Here is an 18,261-nt window from a genome sequence, read left to right on the forward strand (position 1 = left end):
TGCTATATCGAAGATAGAACAGATATTAATAATATGGATGGAAAATCAGATTCAGAAGCAAGTGCCCCTGAGTCCAATGGCCATTCAAGCAAAAGCAAGAAGTATTTATGAAGATATTAAGGATAAGTACAGTGAAACATATAAAAAGAACCCCAAGCCAGGTTCATGGTAAGCAACAGGTGGTTTAATAGGTTCAAGCTTCGTGCTGGTTTCCAGAACATTAAAGTATGTGGTGAAGTCACCAGTGCCGATTCTGTAGCTGCGGAGAAATTTTGTGATGTGTTGGAAAAAATTATTGATGAAGGCAGCTATTCGATGTAGCAAATTTTTAACGTTGACGAGACTGCTCTGTATTGGAAAAAAATGCCAGATCGAACATACATTGTCAAAGTGGAAAATACAATGCCAGGTTTCAAGTTGTCAAAAGCTAGGGCCACGCTCTTGCTTTGGGCTAATGCAGTGGGAGATTACAGATTAAAGCTACTGCTTTTGTACCATTCTGGAAATCCTTGTGCATTTAAGGGCATCAATAAAGCCACCCTACCCGTGCATTTACAATCAAACCAAAGAACATGGATAACAGTATCTGTCTTTGAGGATTGGTTTAAATGCTGCTTCATTCCCAAGGTTGAAAAATATTGTAAAGACAACGACATTCCTTTCAAGATTTTGCATTTTATTAGATAATGCTCCTGGACATCCTACACATCTAGATGATTTCAATTCGAACGTGAGAGTCATATTTCTACTGCCAAACATGACTTCACTCATCCAACCTATGGATCAGGGTGTTATTTCGAATTTAAAAGCATACTATTTACACACAACATTTGCTCAGGCATTGTCTGCAGTAGATGGTAAGAAAAATTTTACGTTTTGGAAATCTTACAATATTTACCACTCCTCCATCTTTAAACATTAATAAGGCCTGGGCAGAAATTACTAAAAGTTGTTTAAATGATGCATGGAAGAAAATATGCCCACGGCACATAATAGGCTTCGAAGGGTTTGAAAAAGGTAAATCATTTGAAGAGGTTACAGATAAGATTGTAAAGGTTGCAGAGCTACTTCATTTGGAGGTTGTTACCAAAGACATGGAGGGGTTAATAGAGGAAGAAGAGAAGGAATTATGTAATGAACAACTTATTGATTTATAGGTATTTATAGTGAAAGAAGAAAATGCTGATGAAGCTCAAGATGAACCAAATGAGGAGCTGAGATGCTTCATCACAGGGTCCTGAGGTGGATATCATCATTTTTTGCTTTCTTGGTGATTCCCTTCTACTTCTGACTCTTGTTTGTTTTTTTCTCTCTCTCTCTCTCTCTCTCTCTCTCTCTCTCTCTCTCTCTCTCTCTCTCTCTCTCTCTCTCTCTCTCTCTCTCTCTCTCTCTCTCTCTCTCTCTCAGGGTAATTAAAAAAAAAATTTTTGATGGTGCAGCATAAGGCTCAGGCTTTCTTGCACCATATAGCTATTAATAATAATAATAATCACCAGAGAGATGGCAATGGCATTTCATTAAATTGCAATGGCAAGGTTTGAGAAGATGGATTCTGACAGCAAACAATTCTTAAAAGTTAAGAGGGGTGTTACTGTTCACTCTAGAGTTGCCATAGTTGAGTTAGCCTTAAATGATATACAAACATGCCACTACTGAAAATGCATTGTGTACTCACCGATTCTCTAAGTTCATTGCGAGCCTTATCAGTGATGAGATGCAATACTCTTCTAGTCCTGTCCAGAGTCCCTCAGCAGCTATATTATCTTTTGTAATCCAATTTTGATATTCAATTCTGCTGGATCCTTTTCATGTTGGGATCAGGGGAAGTGATTTGGCAGGTACCACACCAGATCAGCTGGTGACCCTGAATAACCCTTGCTTCTTAGTCCCCTATACAGACTACCTGCAAATATTATGAAAGAAACTGCTTTCCTAATAGCAAAATTCATGTTATGGGCAGAGGTTTCAAATAAATTATATGAGATTAGCCTGTAATCAAACATTGGTTGTATAGTCTGCATGGGAATCATAAAGAGAAAGCTGTAATAGCTCCGCTTAGGACATAGCCATCTTACACTTTTGTTTCTGCTGAGAGATGATGACCCTCCTATGTATGAGCACTGGGGACACTGTTTTAATCATAAAATATGTCTTTATCAAATTTTCCAAGTTTTATCAATGCACACTGTTTGTGTATTTTAATGTTTTTAGCCTTGTGGCTGAGTTGAGCTTATACACTCAGTAACATTTTATCTAACAGACAAAGGAAATTGTCAGAAAAAAACTGGAAAATTGTCTGAAATTTCAGACAATTTTCCAGTTTTTACACGAGTCACTGCATTTAATATTGCTTTAATAAGAAAAAAATCTAAAGGGGTGTAGGGAAGAAAGTTTACTGTCAAAAATTTTGTGTTTCCAGTCATGAGTTTCTACACAACTTAATTTTTATTTCAGATCATGTTGTAATTGACTTGGGTGTTCGATCCAGTGAGATAAATACAGATTTTCTAAAGAAGCCATTTGTGTTCTTTAAATGTGAAGTACATAACACGTAAGTTATTTTATAATTCACAGAATGTGTGGTCTCACATTTGTATGTATTTTTTATTAGTTCCCTCTAAATTTTTTCAGATTTCCATTTTTATTTTGATCTTGTTTTATGAGCACCCTAATTTGATTTGATTTTCAAACTATAGATTCCTGTTAAAAATATATCAATAAATGTCACAATATTATTATTTTCATGGATTTTGGGATCTGAAATTTTTTAATTTGATACCTTGTATCTTTATTTTGTACCTGTTAAAATTGAACTAAGTGTTACTGTTTAGATTTCTGAATTAAAATTTTTCCAAATGCTTTTCATTTGAGGAGAAAGTTTTTCCTTGTCCCTAGTTTAGTCAAGAAACATCATCTTCTGATAAGAGCAGAAACCATTTTGATTTGTAGAAAAAAAGTATAGCATGAAAATTGTGGCATGAACTTCCAAATTCACATATACTGAAGAGTATATGTGAATGTACTGAAGAGTATATCATGTACAACCATTTTTTTTAATTTTGTTTTTTCTTCAACTAAAATTGGTCTGTTGATAATAACTTCCATGATATTTTTAGACTAAATCAAGGAGAGAGAACAACTTTTCATTGAGGAAAAAAAAGCATTGATTAGGTGAAATTTTAATTTAGAAATCATAATTTAAACGGTAATACTCACTCCAATTTTAACATCAACTTGGAAAATTTAATCAGCCCAGATATAAGAAAAGGGGGGGGGGGGTAACAGAATTACTGAAATCTAAAAATAAGCAGTATAAATCCAGTGCATTTTAATTGGAATCACCAATTAAAATTATTTTGATACTTAATGGAGAAGAGTGGGAGGGTCTATGTGAAAGTAACTATCAAAAATTTATCACAAAAGCCAATCTGCTACATTTATCACTGTGAAAACTACCTGATAAAATTTATGTTGTGCCACAACTTTTTTCTTCAAAACTTTTATGCTCTGAAAAAATCCTACAGCAGGGAGACTGCTAGCAATTTGTTATTAAGTTGATGAAGACATCCAAGATAATGGTCCTTTTTTTGCCATACCATGTAAGTCTGAATTCATACATGTGCCTTTTGAACTGGTATACTACTACATGGCCATGGTCAAGTTGGGATGCCATGGCATGGCAGTTTATTAAGTTTATGGACATATTGAAAAAATAATTTTCTTATCACAACTTCAGTTGAAATATGCCTGATTCAATTGTGAAATAGCCAAATTCCATTACTTGAATATGCAACCCAAAATATATATAGCATATTTTGGGTTGCATATTCAAGTACAGATAACTCTCATATAACACGGTAGTTAGGTTCCTATAAAATCTTGTGTAGTATGAAACTGTGTTATATGGAATTAAGAACCAGTACAAAAGGGGGGGGGGGGGGTTACTTTCCAAAAGCTAACAAAAATACACAATTTTTTTTTATAACTATTGGAAACTTAATTTTTATTAAAAATAATAATAAATGAAAAAATGTCTTACATACACTGACTAAGTGGACAGAACTTATGGGAAAGCTACCTAGTAATGGGTAGGCCCACCTTTTTCGCTGATAAGTGCATTCACACAGTGAGGCATTGAGCCCACTAGTTCACAAAAGCGTTCCACAGGTATTTCCATCCATGTTTGCTGCACTGCTGTCCATAATTCTGTTACATTCCTGAGTGGAGGATCCAAAGCTTGAACGGATCTGTATACAGTGTCCCAAAGATGCCCTACAGTGTTCATGTCCGGTGGATAGGAAGGCCATTCCATGGTGGTAAAATCTGCAGAATGCTCTTCAAACCATGTTCTTGTCACTATGTCTCTGTGAGGAGGCACATTGTCCTGCTGGAAGAGTCCATTGAACTGTGGGTGTGGGTGCATGATGACCATGAAGGGATGCAGATGGTCTGCAAGGATGGATACGTAACCTGGACCATTCAGAGATATGTCTAGACATGGGCCAGTTGAACACACCCGAGACCATTACCGACCATCCACTTGCCTGAACAGTTCCTTGTTGACATGACGGGTGCATAGCTTCATGTGGTTTCCGCCAGATACGCACCCTCCAGTCTGCTCAAAATAACTGGAAATGGGATTCATCGGACCATCTCCAATCATCCAAGGTCCAGTGCCAGTATTCTTTCGCCCAGCTGAGGCGTAGAGTCCTGTGTCGCGGTGTTAGCAATGGGACTCGTGTGTCGACGGTTCCCATAACCTATTACAGCTAATGATCACCTAATAGTCTTGGTGGAGATGTTTCTGGCACTTCCCTCGTTGAAGTCGGTGGTGATTTGTGCCACTGTCGCTCTCTGATTGGCTGAAACAATGTGACGCAGACTTTAATGTCCACGTTCATCCACCACCTTTCTCTGCTCACATTGCTGTACAAGAGGAGATGTTATTCCGAAATGGCATATCCCCAATATATTCTTGATACTGTTGAATGGGGATAGTGCAATTTCTGTACCACCTCGGCGATAGTGACCCATGCATCTGGCATCCACTATGATCCCTCTTTCAAAGTTGGTTAACTCACGATGTTTATCCCTATTGACCACGAATTACCGTTTACATGAATGAAGTGTACCTATACCTGCCAAGCAGTGGCTTTGTCCACTAGTGAGAGGGGCGATGGCGTTGCATTTCACAGGAACCAGGTATCCCATGAATTCTGTCTTTTCAGCGTACTGTGATACATATATGTCAGATAATGTACGTCCATTTAATTTTCTTCCTCTTCATCACTGCTAAGCACAATCAAATGAGAATGTTTTCTTTGTCACAGAATATCTTTACCTTCTGAACTTTCTTCTGCAGCATCTAGATTTTGTTTATCTTCCACTCTCTTTAAAAAATCAGTAGTAGTAGTGGCGGCATGTGATGCAAGAAAGCAAGTGTATGAGCTTATGCAGCATCAGCCAAAAAAAAAAAATCACACCATTCCCTCCAAATGCCTGTCCAGTTCCTCCTTATATTTATTCAACCTATTAACTTCCACAACGACAGATGGGAGTTTGTTCCAGCAATTAACCACCAGCTGGCTAAAGGCAAATTTCCGCACATCTATTCTACATCTGTCCTTTCTTAATTTGAATTTATGCCCCCTTAGGTTTGTAATCTGAACAAGTGGAAGGATCCCATCAGAATTCAGCATGCTCAACCCATTCAAGGCCTTATACACCTCAATCAGATCACCGTGCAGGTGCCTAGTCTCCAGCCACTGCAATTTGCAGAACTTAAGCCTCTCTTGGTAAGAGGATCCCTTCATTCCCCTCACCAATCTTGCCCTTCTCTGTACACACTCAAGTAAATCTACATCCTTCCTAAAATGAGGCCTCCAGACCTGTATGCAGTACTCAAGGCGTGGCCTGACCATTGCCTTATACAGAGGGACAATCACCTCCTTCTCCCTGCTAGCAAAATCTCTATATCATTGACAAAACCCCATGACCTGCCCTGGCAGCCTGTCTGCATTGCTCAGAAAACTTCATATCTGCCTGCACAATTACTCCCAGGTCTTTTTCATTTTCTACCACCTTAAGTGTAGTACCACACAGTTAGTACGTTTCTCTGGGGTTACTTCTACCCATATGCAGTACTTTGCATTTGTTAAGGTTAAACTTCATTTGCCACTTCTTAGCCCATCTGCCCAAATTATCTAGATCCTGTTGCAGTAGCACACTGCCATTACTGTCATTAACAACCCTGCCAACCTTTGTATCATCTGCAAACTTTGACATTAAGCCTGATATACCTTCATCAATATCATTGATAAATATACAAAACAACAGTGGACCCAACACCGAACCCTGTGGTACACCACTAATAACATTAGTCCATGAAGAGCAGCACCCATTGATTACCACCTTCTGTCTTCTCTCACTTAACCATCCTTTTATCCATTGTAGCAACTTACCCTTAAGACCATTCTGCTCCAATTTGTACAGTAGTCTTCCATGCGCAACAGTGTCAAAAGCTTTCCTGAAATCCAAATATATGATATCAAAATTATTTTTTGCATCCAGTTCCTTTGTAACCACATCATAATATCCTATCAAATTTGTCAGACAAGACTTTCCCTTAACAGACCCATGCTGTGTCTGAATTATTGCTGCAGTCTTGTCTAGATGATCCTGCAATGCATCTTTAACCAGTGACTCCATTATTGTACCTGGAACAGAAGTTAAACTAACAGGTCTATAATTACTTGTGTTGCCCTTTGACCCTCCTTTGTGGACTGGGGTCACATTTGCACATTTCCAGTCCATGAGTACCTCCCCTGAGTCCAAGGATGCTCTCATAATTATGGCTAAGGGTTTGCTTAGTTGTGTTGCCGCCTCCTTTAATATAACTGGATAGATCCCATCCACCCCAGGTGCTTTTCTTATGTTTAACTTCAACAATTTCTCCTCCACTTTGCTCTCAGTTATTACAAAATCATTAAGTATCCTGCTACAATTTGATAACCTTCTGCCATTTTCAAACCTTAATAATTCTTCACGTGTGAATGTAGATGCAAAATACTCATTCAGTTTGTTTGCTATCTGAGCAGGATCATCAACGGTCGAACCATCAATGTCAAGTGGACCAATCAGTCCATCCCCTTCCTTTTAGAGTTTATATAAGTAAAGAAATCCTTGCTGTTTTTCTTAGCATCTTTTGCCAAAGATTTCTCATAATCTGCCTTTGCCTGCCTAACCTCTTTTGTGACCTGATTACAGACTAGCTTATATCTGCCATAGGCTTCTGAGTCTGGGTTTGTTTGCTTTTGCTTGATAGATCTTGATAAATTTTTATGGTATAGAGCTAATCATTTTTGAAGCTCCCTTTTGAACTTTGTGCTGCTTTCAGTCAAAAGGTCTGCATTCAAAAAATAAGATTATAATTGCTTGGCTAAGTGTTTGCCTTCCTGTATACTTTTTAGTGTAAAATTTGGAACATTAGAATTTTCATCTGCACTATCATCTTCTTGAATTGATTTGGTTTACCTCTGATGCATTTCCTTCAAATCTGCTGCGCCAGCCTCATTTTCTACTAGTAATTCTTGAAAGAAAGAAATTGGAAAATGTTTCCATGCCTCCATCACTTCAATAGATTCAGAATAAATTTTTTCCAAAATCCATTGTAACGATTTTCTGATGTAATGAGTTTTAAAGGCAGATATAATCCTCATATGATCCTAAAAGGTAGATGTAAGCTTTGATCTAATGGCTGAATTAAAGAAGTTGGTAGGAACATTAGGTGGTAGGAACATTACTTAAACATTTGGATGACTTAAATTTGTTGGATAGTCTGGCACATTATCCAATAGTAATAATATATTTCCACAGCTGGCACAAATCAATTTAGAAAATATTCTTAAAATAAATCAGCAGTTACGCAAGCTTTTTTATTTGCTTTCCATTGTTACCAGTAAGGTGTTTTTATTTACACTTTACATTGCGCGAGGATTAGCATAAGTTTTATCATGTAATCTCCTGATGCGTTACTGCACAGAAGTAATGTTACACAATCTTTTGATGCCTTAAAACCTGGTGCAGTTTTCTCTTTTTTTTAAAATAAACGTTCTGTTGGACATTTTTTTTTTTCATCAAAGACCTGGCTCTTCAATAATTTTTTTGAAATTCCTCTGCATACTTCTGAGCAGCTTCATTATCAGCTGATGCACTTTCCCCCTGAAATCTTATGTTATGTAATGAGAAGTGCTTTTTAAATTGCCCAAACCAGCCTTTACTGGCAACAAACTTTCAGTTAACACAAGATTTTCCATTTTCTTTTAAATAGTTATAAATTTTTAGTGCCTTTTGTTTAATTACATTGCCATTTAATGGGATCCATTTTTTACTGCAATTATCATTCCAAATACTAAGTGCTTTTTCCATTTTCTCAATTATTGGCGCTTGGTGACGAGCTGTCATATTTGTGGAAATTAAAGATCCTGCAGCAACAGCAGTTTTAATTTTCTTTCATTTTTCTTTATGGTCCAGATTATTGCTTCATTTAAATTTAAACTTTTTGCAACGTATGATACCTTTCCCCCTTTTTAAGACGTTTCAAAATTTGTATCTTTGATTCTAGAGAAGTAAAGTTTTTTTTTGAGCTGTGCTTTTTTACTTTCCTTAGGCATAATTTGCTGGAATTTAATTCACAACAATAATTATTCCAATACAGTTCTTAAAAACAAAGTTGAGTAATACATACGGGAAATGTTTATAAATGATCAAATAAAAACCAAAATAACTTTACAAAAATCTTAAAAATCACAAACGCACACTTCAAAGTCAATTTTTTATGGTCTCAAACAAGCACAAGTTCAATAGTATAGAACCTAACATGGTGCTTTCACTTTTTTTTTTTTTTTTTTTTTTTTTTGCATAACAACTAGTGAGTCAACAGTGGGATTCACAAAAAGAATAGAAATGTTGGAAAATTACATCCACATAACAGCAAGTTTTTTTCCCTGCACGAAAGCTTAAAAATACCATGTTATGCAAGGTTTTCCACAATTCTCTAACCATGTTAGAGTAAAGCCATGTTGTAGAATTACCGTGTTTTCTGGGGGTTGCCTGTAAGCAAAATATATATATTTGAAAATAATTGAGTTTTCACCACTACACAATATCCCATAAGGTTACATGATATTATGTTTACATAATCCTTTAAAGCCTTGAAACAAAAACATTCTGCTCCAGAATAAATGAATTTTTCTCTGAAAAATCACTTATTTTGGAGATCAAATAGCAAATAATGCAAGAAAGCAAGGTTAAGCAAGCATCAGCCAAAAAAAAAAAACACCCCTACACAGTTCACCCATCCATACCCTCCAAAAATTTGTTTAGTTCTTCCTTGAATTTTTTCAACCCATTCACTTCCACAACAGTGGATGGAAGCCTATTCCAATACTGGCTGAAGGAAAACTTCTGCACATCTATCCTGCAGCCATCCCTCAATTTGAATTTATGCTCCTTCATGTGTGTAGTTTCAGTAAGTGGAAGAATGCCATTACATTCAGCTTACTCAAACTATTCAAGGCTTTAAACACCTCAATCAGATCTCATCTCCCCACAGGTGTCTAGTCTCGAGATGCTGAGATTTGCAGAACTGAAGTCTTTCTAGGTAAGAGCACCCTATGTTTCTAGGTGAGCACCCTTCACCAGATTGGTTACCTTTCTCTGCACCCATTTCAGTAGATCTGTATACCCTTCCTAAAGTGAGGCCTTCAAACCTGTATACAGCACTCGAGATGTGGCCTAACCATGGCCGTATACAAAGGAATAATTGCCTCTTTATCCCTGCTAGTAAAGTTTCTGTATATCATTGACAAAACCCCATGAGTGTCCTGGCAGCACGTCTGCACTTTTCAGAGTGTTTCATGGCCGACTGCACAATTATCCCCAGGTCTTTTTTCAGTGTTAGATTTTTAACATAATAATGTGGTGCCTGTTGTAAATGGATTCTATCAAATTATAATAAGGGAAGCAGAAAGGAGGTAAGAAAACACTTAGCCATTATTATGAGAACATCTTTAGAGGAGGTTTTTGTGGGCTGGAAATATACAAATATATCCCCAATTCACAAAAGGGATTAAAAGATGACATGCATAACTTCTGTTCCAGGGAAAATAATGGAGGTCACTGCGTAACAAAGCAATACAGAATAATATAGACAGGAATGCAATTATATTGCAGTCATTGCATGGATTTGTTAAGGGGGCGATCTTGTGTGACCAGTCCATTGGATACTATCCTACAGTAAGAAATGAACTGAATACAAAAAATAAATTTTGATATCATATATTTGGATTTCAGGAAAGCTTTTGATACTTGCACATGAAAGACTGCTGTACAAATTGGGGCTTTGTGGCTTCAAAGACAAGATATCGCTCTGGATAAAGAGACGGGTTATCTTTATTGCTCTGAATAAAGAGTTGGATGAGTGGAACAAGACAGAGTGATTATTAATGGACACTGCCATTCATGGACTAATCTTATTAGTAGAGTCACCCTGGATTCAGTGCTAGGTTGATTGTTTTCTGTATTTATTAATGATATTGATGAAGGCATATCGGGTGTAATGTCTAATTTATATGTGGCAGGCTGCTTTACTGAGAGTAATCAGGATAAGCTACTGCAATAAGATCCAGAAAAATTAGGCAGATTGGATGAGAAATGTAAGTTTAAATTTAACATTGACAGATGCAAGGTACTGCATATGCGTAGCAATCATCCCATATTAATGTACGAACTGTGTGGGACTACACTCAGGGTGGTGGAAAATGAAAAAGAACTGAGTGTAATTGTGCAGTCAGACATGAAGTTCTCTGAGCACTAGAGACAGGCTGCCAGGACAAAGTATGGGGTTTTTTTTTTCGATGCTATACAGGAAATTTCCTAGTAAAGGTGAGGAGATGATTACTCCTTGTACACCACATGGCTAAGGTGTACACCACAATTATGGCTAAGCTGCATCTTAAGTATTGCATACCGGTCTGGAGGCCTCATATTAGGAAGGATATAGATCTGCTGGAATGGGTGCAGAGAAGGGCAACGAGATTAGTCAAAGGAATAAAAGGGTGGTCTTACAAGAAAGGCTTCAGTTCTTCAAATTGCAACATCTGAATATTAGGCACCTGTGAAATGATCTGGTTTGGTGTTTAAGGTGTTAAATTAATTGAGCGAGCTCAGTTCTGATGGCATTCTTTCTCTTGCTGAGACTGTTCATACAGGGGGGGGGCATCAATTCAAATTGAATAAGGATGGGTGTAGGTTGAAAGTGCAGAAGTTTACCTTCAGCCTGCAGGTAGTTGATTGTAGAAACAAGTTACTATCTGTTGTTGCGGAGGTGGGTAGTTTGAATAAATTCAAGGAATAACTAGATGTTTATTGATGGGATGGATGGACAAGTGATATGGGAATTGTTTTTTTTTTGCTGATGCTTTATAAGCTTGCTTTCTCAAATCATATCTTGATTGATATTGTACCATGCGCAACAGTATCGCGATTTATACTGTTGCACATGGAAGACTACTGTACAAATTGGAGCAGTATAGTATTAAGGGTAAGTTTTACAATGGATAAAAAGGTGGTTTGAGTGGGAGAAGACAGAGTGGTAATTAATGGACGCTACTCTTGGTGGACTAATGTTATTAGTGGAGACCCCAGGGTTTGGTGTTGGGCCCACTGTTGTTTTGTATATTTATCAATGATATTGATTAAGGTATATCAGGCTTAATCTCCAATTATGCAGATGATACAAAGGTTGGCAGAATTGCTAATGATATTAATGGCAATGTGCTACTGCAACAGGATCTAGAAAAGTTGGGAATATGGGCTGAGAAGTGGCAACTGAAGTTTCACATTGACAAATGCAAAGTACTACTTATGGGTAGAAGTAACCCCAAAGAAATGTACCAACTGTGTGTTACTACATTTAGGGTGAAAGAAAATGAAAAAGACCTGGGAGTAATTGTGCAGTCAGATATGAAGTTTTCTGAGCAATGCGGACAGGCTTGCAGAGCTGTTGTTGTTTATGGTTTTTAGGAGCATTAGCAACTAAGGCCATATTGCTCCGGGATATGCGGTGGTCATTCCCTGACCTTTCCGCATCCTCCATATTTGGTGGTGTCTTGCAGAGCAGGTCATGGGGTATTGTCAATGATATACAGGAATTTTGCTAGCAGGGAAAAGGAGATGATTGTCCCTTTGTATAAGGCAATGGCCAGGCCACACCTTAGTACTGCACACTGGTCTGGAGGCCTCATTTTAGGAGGTGTAGAGTTGCTTTAGCAAGTACAGAGAAGGGGAACGAAGGGGCCCTCCTACCAAAAAAGGCTTAAGTTCTGCAAATTGCAGCGTCTGGAGACTAGGCACCTGCAAAGTGATCTGATCGAAGTGTATAAGGCCTTGAATGGGTTGAGCAGGCCCAATTCTGATGGGATTCTTCTGCTTGCTCCGATTACTTACCTGAAAGGGACATAAATTCAAATTGAGGAAAGACAGTTGTAGAATAGATGTGCAGAAATTTGCCTTTAGCCAGCAGGTAGTTGATTGCTGGAACAAACTTCCATCTGCCATTGTGCAAGTTGATTAGTTTAAATAAATTCAAGGAGGAACTGGAAAAATGTTTATAGGGAATGGATATGTGAATTTTTTTTTTTTTTTTTTTTTGGCTGATGCTGCATAAGCTCTTACGGTTGCTTTCTTGCATCACATTCCTCTACTACTAAGTTTCTAAAATGGATAAAGAGACTGTTGTATTCTGTATCAGGAGACAGACAGTTTATTAATGGCTTTTTCTCTTCTTGCACATATGTGTGCTATTCCATCAAAACCAAACTGGTGGGCTGAAAAGGGGCAGTTGATGCTTAACATCAAAGCATGCAGTGTACTGCATTTGAGTATCAATATTTCCAGTATAACATACCACTTGGGTTGTACCAAATCAGGGCAAAGGAGAATGAAAATTACTTAATGGTAATTATACAGTTCATCTTGAAGTTCTCTGAGCAATGAAGACAGACAGGAACTCTGGTTCTCTTGATATATAGCAATATTGCCAGCAGGAACAAAGAGATGATTATCCAGTTATAGAAGGCTGTGGTTGAGACATAACTTAATACTGCATACATTTTTGGAAATTCCATTTTAGGAATGATGTTGATCCTTTAGTGTGGGTGCATAGAAGACCAATAAGATTAATTAGGGACATAAAAGGGTACTCGTATCAACCAGTATTTGTAAGGAAATCTGATGGAAGTTTTACTGCTGTAAATGGGTTGAATGAACAGGAGCACTTGCTACATGAAACATGAAGCATGTGTGTCTCTGGCTTTGTGTGACATTGATGTATCATCTGAAATCAAACTGTTGACATGTACACTATATATTTAATGTTATGAGCACTCCTGTTATTGATAGGTTGGCATCTAATTGCAGTGTTTGTTAAAGTGCAAAGTGTTTAAATTTGCAGTTCTTACCAACAGGTCTAATGGGAGTTTTAATTTTCAAAAATTAATTTAAAAAATATATTTTTAATATTGAACATGTAATATCAAAAATAATATTGAATATATTATTCTCCATATTTTAATATTGAAAATAATATATATTTTTAATACTGAACATTTTTTCACATTTGTATTCAGAAAATATTGAAAATATAGCAGTGCAAAGATGTGAACAAGTTTGAAATATTTTTTTCTGATTTTTTAAAATTATGTGCACAGAGGAATTTCAAATTTTCCAGTGACTAGTGATGGGTTAACAGAACATAAAATGCATTTCAACTTCTTTTATCATACTCATTTCTGTCAGGATCAGCTGGGCCAGTTGCCTTCTTAAGATAGCCAGGGCCATTCAAATGAGCAAAGATTGTGTAATAAACACACAGGTGGCAAGCCTTAAGAGCATCTGGCCCTGACAGTAACCATTGTTTTTATTACTATGTACAGCCTTATGAAATTAACATTGTGTACCAAATTAATTTCTTAATATTTTAGCAATCAGTTTAAAAATAAGTACAAATTTGTATTGTAGTTAATTGTTTGGTTTGACCAGATAACTTGGTTTTTATTAATAGCATTATATATCAACTAAGTTTTAATGATCCTGGTAGATTTATGAATTTTGGCTAATAAAACTTGACATTTTCAGATGTATGTCATGTGTAACAAGTTCCTGGGCTTGTAGCTGGTGTATTCACGACAACCTCTGCACACATAATGTTTCTGCCTGTTCACACAGTATCATCACTGGAGAAAATGTAAGAGCACCTTTACTTTGGCCTTACAGGTATTACTTCTTTCTGCATTAACTTAACAAAAAAAAAAAAAAAACAAAAAAAACAAAAAACAAAAACAACAGATTTTCTATAAGTTGCAAAAGTTTTGCCCTAAGGTCTTATGACAATTTATTGTTAGTTTAGTGACTGTTGTAAGGATATTGCTTTATATGTTGATCAAACTAAAAAATTGAAAATAGCAAGCAGTAAATTTTAGTAGTTTCTTCCACTGGAATAGTGATAGAGGTATTGTTTGAAGCACATTCCTCTTTATTTTATTTTTTTCTGGTAAAGTCCAGTTTAAGGTTAATAAATAGATGATAAACTCTTATAATCATATGTTGATCAAATTTTAATTTCACCAATATGGTTGTGCACTTTGATTTATAATTTCTAATATTTATAAAAAAAACATCGTCACTATCATCCAAATCTGCAGGCATAACTAGAACCTCAGTATAGGAGTAGAATTTTACTCTTTCAAATATTAGTACTAATAAAGTTTGAATACTTAATGTTCATTTTTAAAATGAACTTAATGTTAATTAAGTATTCAGATATTTAAAAGGGATTTTAAATATTTGAATACTTACAGGTATTAACTTTAAAATCCCTTTTAAATATTTGAATACTTAATTAACTGTATTTAAAAGGGATTTTATTCGTTGTCTTAAAATTTATCTCATTTTTCTAAACTATTTTTAAAACAGACCTACTTCAGGTTAAAAGTGAATGGGGACCTCCCCCTGCTTCCTGGTTATTGTCACTGTCCAAATGTATTATATCTAGTGGGTGACCTCTATACCCTCTGGATATAACAGATTTGGACATGACATAATGAATCAGTCCTGAACTGTAACAGCCATTCATGTTTATTCTATTTCCTATAGATTTGTAATCCTAACCAGAGTGAACTTTTTTCCCTAATTCTTGCTTAACATTATCAGTCCACCTTCCTCTTGGTCTGCTTCTTAGTCTGGGCTTATTACCATTAATTTTTTCTTAAAATATCTGTTTAGCTAATCCCTCCTCTCATCCTTTCTACATTCTCATACCATTGTAAGTGTGCTAAACTTATCTTGATTGAATATTTGTTACTCCAAGATATTTTATTGTTTCTCTTATCTGCAATATAGCCTTCCCATTTGCAATTTAACATTAAACAACCATCTTTTGGTTTCGTTTATTTTTCTTAAATCTGATATCTGGAGATTCTAATTTTTTTTATCAATTCTTTAATTTCTTACAAAACTCTTAGCTTTCTAGGCAAAAATATATTTAATTATGCTATAAATAGCTCATTTGTCTTTTAGATAATTGCTGTTTTTCTCCAAATGAATGCTGTTCAAGATGGGAACATAGCATGTCACAACTGGCTTGTGATATGTTATGTTTGATTTGCTGATGCTGTCAAGGCAGTGTTAGGAGGGCAAATACACTGAATAAAAGGTTAACAGTGGCCGCAGGCAGAGGCAAAACTGATTCTTACACTGCTTCTATTAGAATGAGCAGCAGTCTGGAAAGCAAGGTAATGGAGATTTCCAGGACTGCTGGGAGTCACAGCGGAACAAGTAAATACATGGGCTGTGTTAGGGTAACTATGAGTATACAGGTGCATGTATACTTGCATGTACACCAATGCTAGGAGTATAGTTAATAAATTTGATGAGCTTGAAGTATAGTCAAGACATCAAAGGCAAATATTGTTGGGATATCAGAAACTTGGTGTCACACAGATATAAGCAGTGCAGAATTGAAATTTGGGGAGTACAATGTGTACAGAAAGGATAGACAGTACAGGAAGGGAGGAGGGGTTATGCTGTTAGTTAAGAAACACAAAATCTAAGGAAGTGCATCCAATTGATGTTGGTGGACAATGCAATGTTGAGTCTGTTTGTGAAATAAGCACTGGCAAAGGAAAAATGAGAGTAGATGTGTGTTATAGGCCTAATGAATCTGATGAGCATAATGAGCAGTTGTGCAGAGAAATAGAGCAGGCCTGTAAATCAGAGTGTCTTATAATGGGGGAATTTAATTTCCCAGAGATTTAATAGAATTTGTGGGTTGGTCACTCACACATTAGCAAGACTATTGTGGATTTATTGATTTGCTGATGCTGTCGAGGTAGTGTAAATGACAGCAACATATTCAAGAGGCAACCAGAGGGAGTAATACTCTTGATCTGATTATCAGCAGTGATTATTCATGCATTAAGAATTTGCAGATAAAGGAACCACTGGGTGACAGTGATTACAATATACTGATGTGGGAATTACTTAAAGATGTAACTACCATCAAGGCTAAAGGGAAGTGCTTTTGCTTTTGTAAAGATGACTACAGTGGGATCTACTGATGATGTTACCAACATTGAATTCTAAATGGGAAGCCTTCAGGGACTTAATTTTGGAGGCTACTAGGCTTTTCATTCCAACTAAGAAATATTGTTCAAGATTTAGGCCTGAATGGATGTCAGATGAATTAATGAGGCCCATGGCAGAGAAGAAGAATGTATGGGATGCATATAAAGTATCAGATGACACAGAAGCCTATGGCAGGTATAAACTAGTCTGTAATTAAGTCACAAAGGAGGTTAGGTAGGCGAAGGCAGATTACGAGAAATCTTTGGCAAAGGATGCAAAGAAAAACGGCAAGAGTTCTTTACTTATGTAAACTCTAGAAGAGAAGGGATGAATCAGATTGGACCACTTAACATAGATGAGTTGACTATTGATGATCATGCTCAGGTAGCTGATAAACTGAATGAGTATTTTACATCTACATTCACAGATGAGGAGTCATTCAATGAGGGGAGTGTCAGAAGTTTATCAAACACTAACAGGGATCAAAGTGATTTTGTAATAACTGAGAACAAAGTGGAGGAGAAATTGTTGAAGTTAAGCATAAGGAAGGCACCTGGGGTAGACAGGATTTATCCAGTTATATTAAAGAAGTCAGCAATAATTAATGCCATAATTATGAATGCTTCCTTGGACTCAGGGGAGTTCCCCAGACTGGAGGTGTGCAAATGTATCACCAATTCACAAAGGGGGGGTTCAAAAGGTGACACAAGTAACTACAGACCTGTTAGTTTAACTTGTGTTTCGGGGAAAATAATGGAATCACTGGTTAAAGAAGCATTGCAGGATCATCTAGACAAGATTGCAGTAATAGTTAAGACAGCATGGGTTTGTTAAAGGGAGGTCTTGTCTGAACAATTTGATTGGATAATACAATGTGGTCACAAAGAAACTGAATGCCAAAAATAATTTTGATATCATATACTTGGATTTCAGGAAAGTTTTTGATGCTGTTGCACATGGAAGACTGCTGTACAGATTGGAGAGGTATAGCATTAAGGGTGAGTTGCTACAATGGATAAAGGGATTGTTGAGCGTGAGATGACAGAGTGGTAATCAATTGACACTGCTCTTCGTGGACAAATGTTGTTAGTGGAGTTCCCGAGGGTTCGGTGTTGGGCCCATTGTTGTTTTGTATATTTATCAATGATATTGATGAAGGTATATCAGGTTTAATGTCCAAGTTTGCAGATGATACAAAGGTTGGCAGGGTTGATAATGACAGTAAAGACAGTATGCTACTCCAACTGGATCTAGATAAGTTGGGAAAATGGGCTGAGAAGTGGCAACTGAAGTTTAACATTGACAAATGCAGTACTTTGCATTTGTCAATGTTAATAATTAACATTGACAAATGTTAATTATTAACATTAACTGAAGCAATAACTGAAGATACCAACTCTGTGATACTACACTCAGGGAAGTGGAAAGTGAAAAAGACCTGGAGGTAATTGTGCAGTCAAATATGAAGTTTGATGAGCAGTGCAGACGGACTGAGAAGGCAGGTCATGGAGTATTGTCAATGATATGTAGGAATTTTGCTAGCAGGGACAAGGAGGTGATTATCCCGTTATACAAGGC

General features: G+C 36.6%; 1 protein-coding gene across 1 annotated transcript in view; it reads left to right on the forward strand.

The window, feature by feature from the left end:
* The window catches only part of LOC150076249 (plexin-B-like), a 705,969-nt gene that overhangs the window by 327,931 nt on the left and 359,777 nt on the right, over positions 1 to 18,261 (forward strand). The window contains exons 9-10 of the mRNA XM_090387297.1: positions 2,455 to 2,551; positions 14,197 to 14,305. Of these exons, the coding sequence (XP_090243423.1) occupies positions 2,455 to 2,551; positions 14,197 to 14,305 (206 nt within the window). The remainder of the gene's footprint in view (positions 1 to 2,454; positions 2,552 to 14,196; positions 14,306 to 18,261) is intronic.

The sequence above is a fragment of the Mastigoproctus giganteus genome, chromosome 13 (genome assembly GCF_048544385.1).
Source record: "Mastigoproctus giganteus isolate SK-2022 chromosome 13, ASM4854438v1, whole genome shotgun sequence".
In the NCBI taxonomy this organism is placed as follows: domain Eukaryota; kingdom Metazoa; phylum Arthropoda; class Arachnida; order Uropygi; family Thelyphonidae; genus Mastigoproctus; species Mastigoproctus giganteus.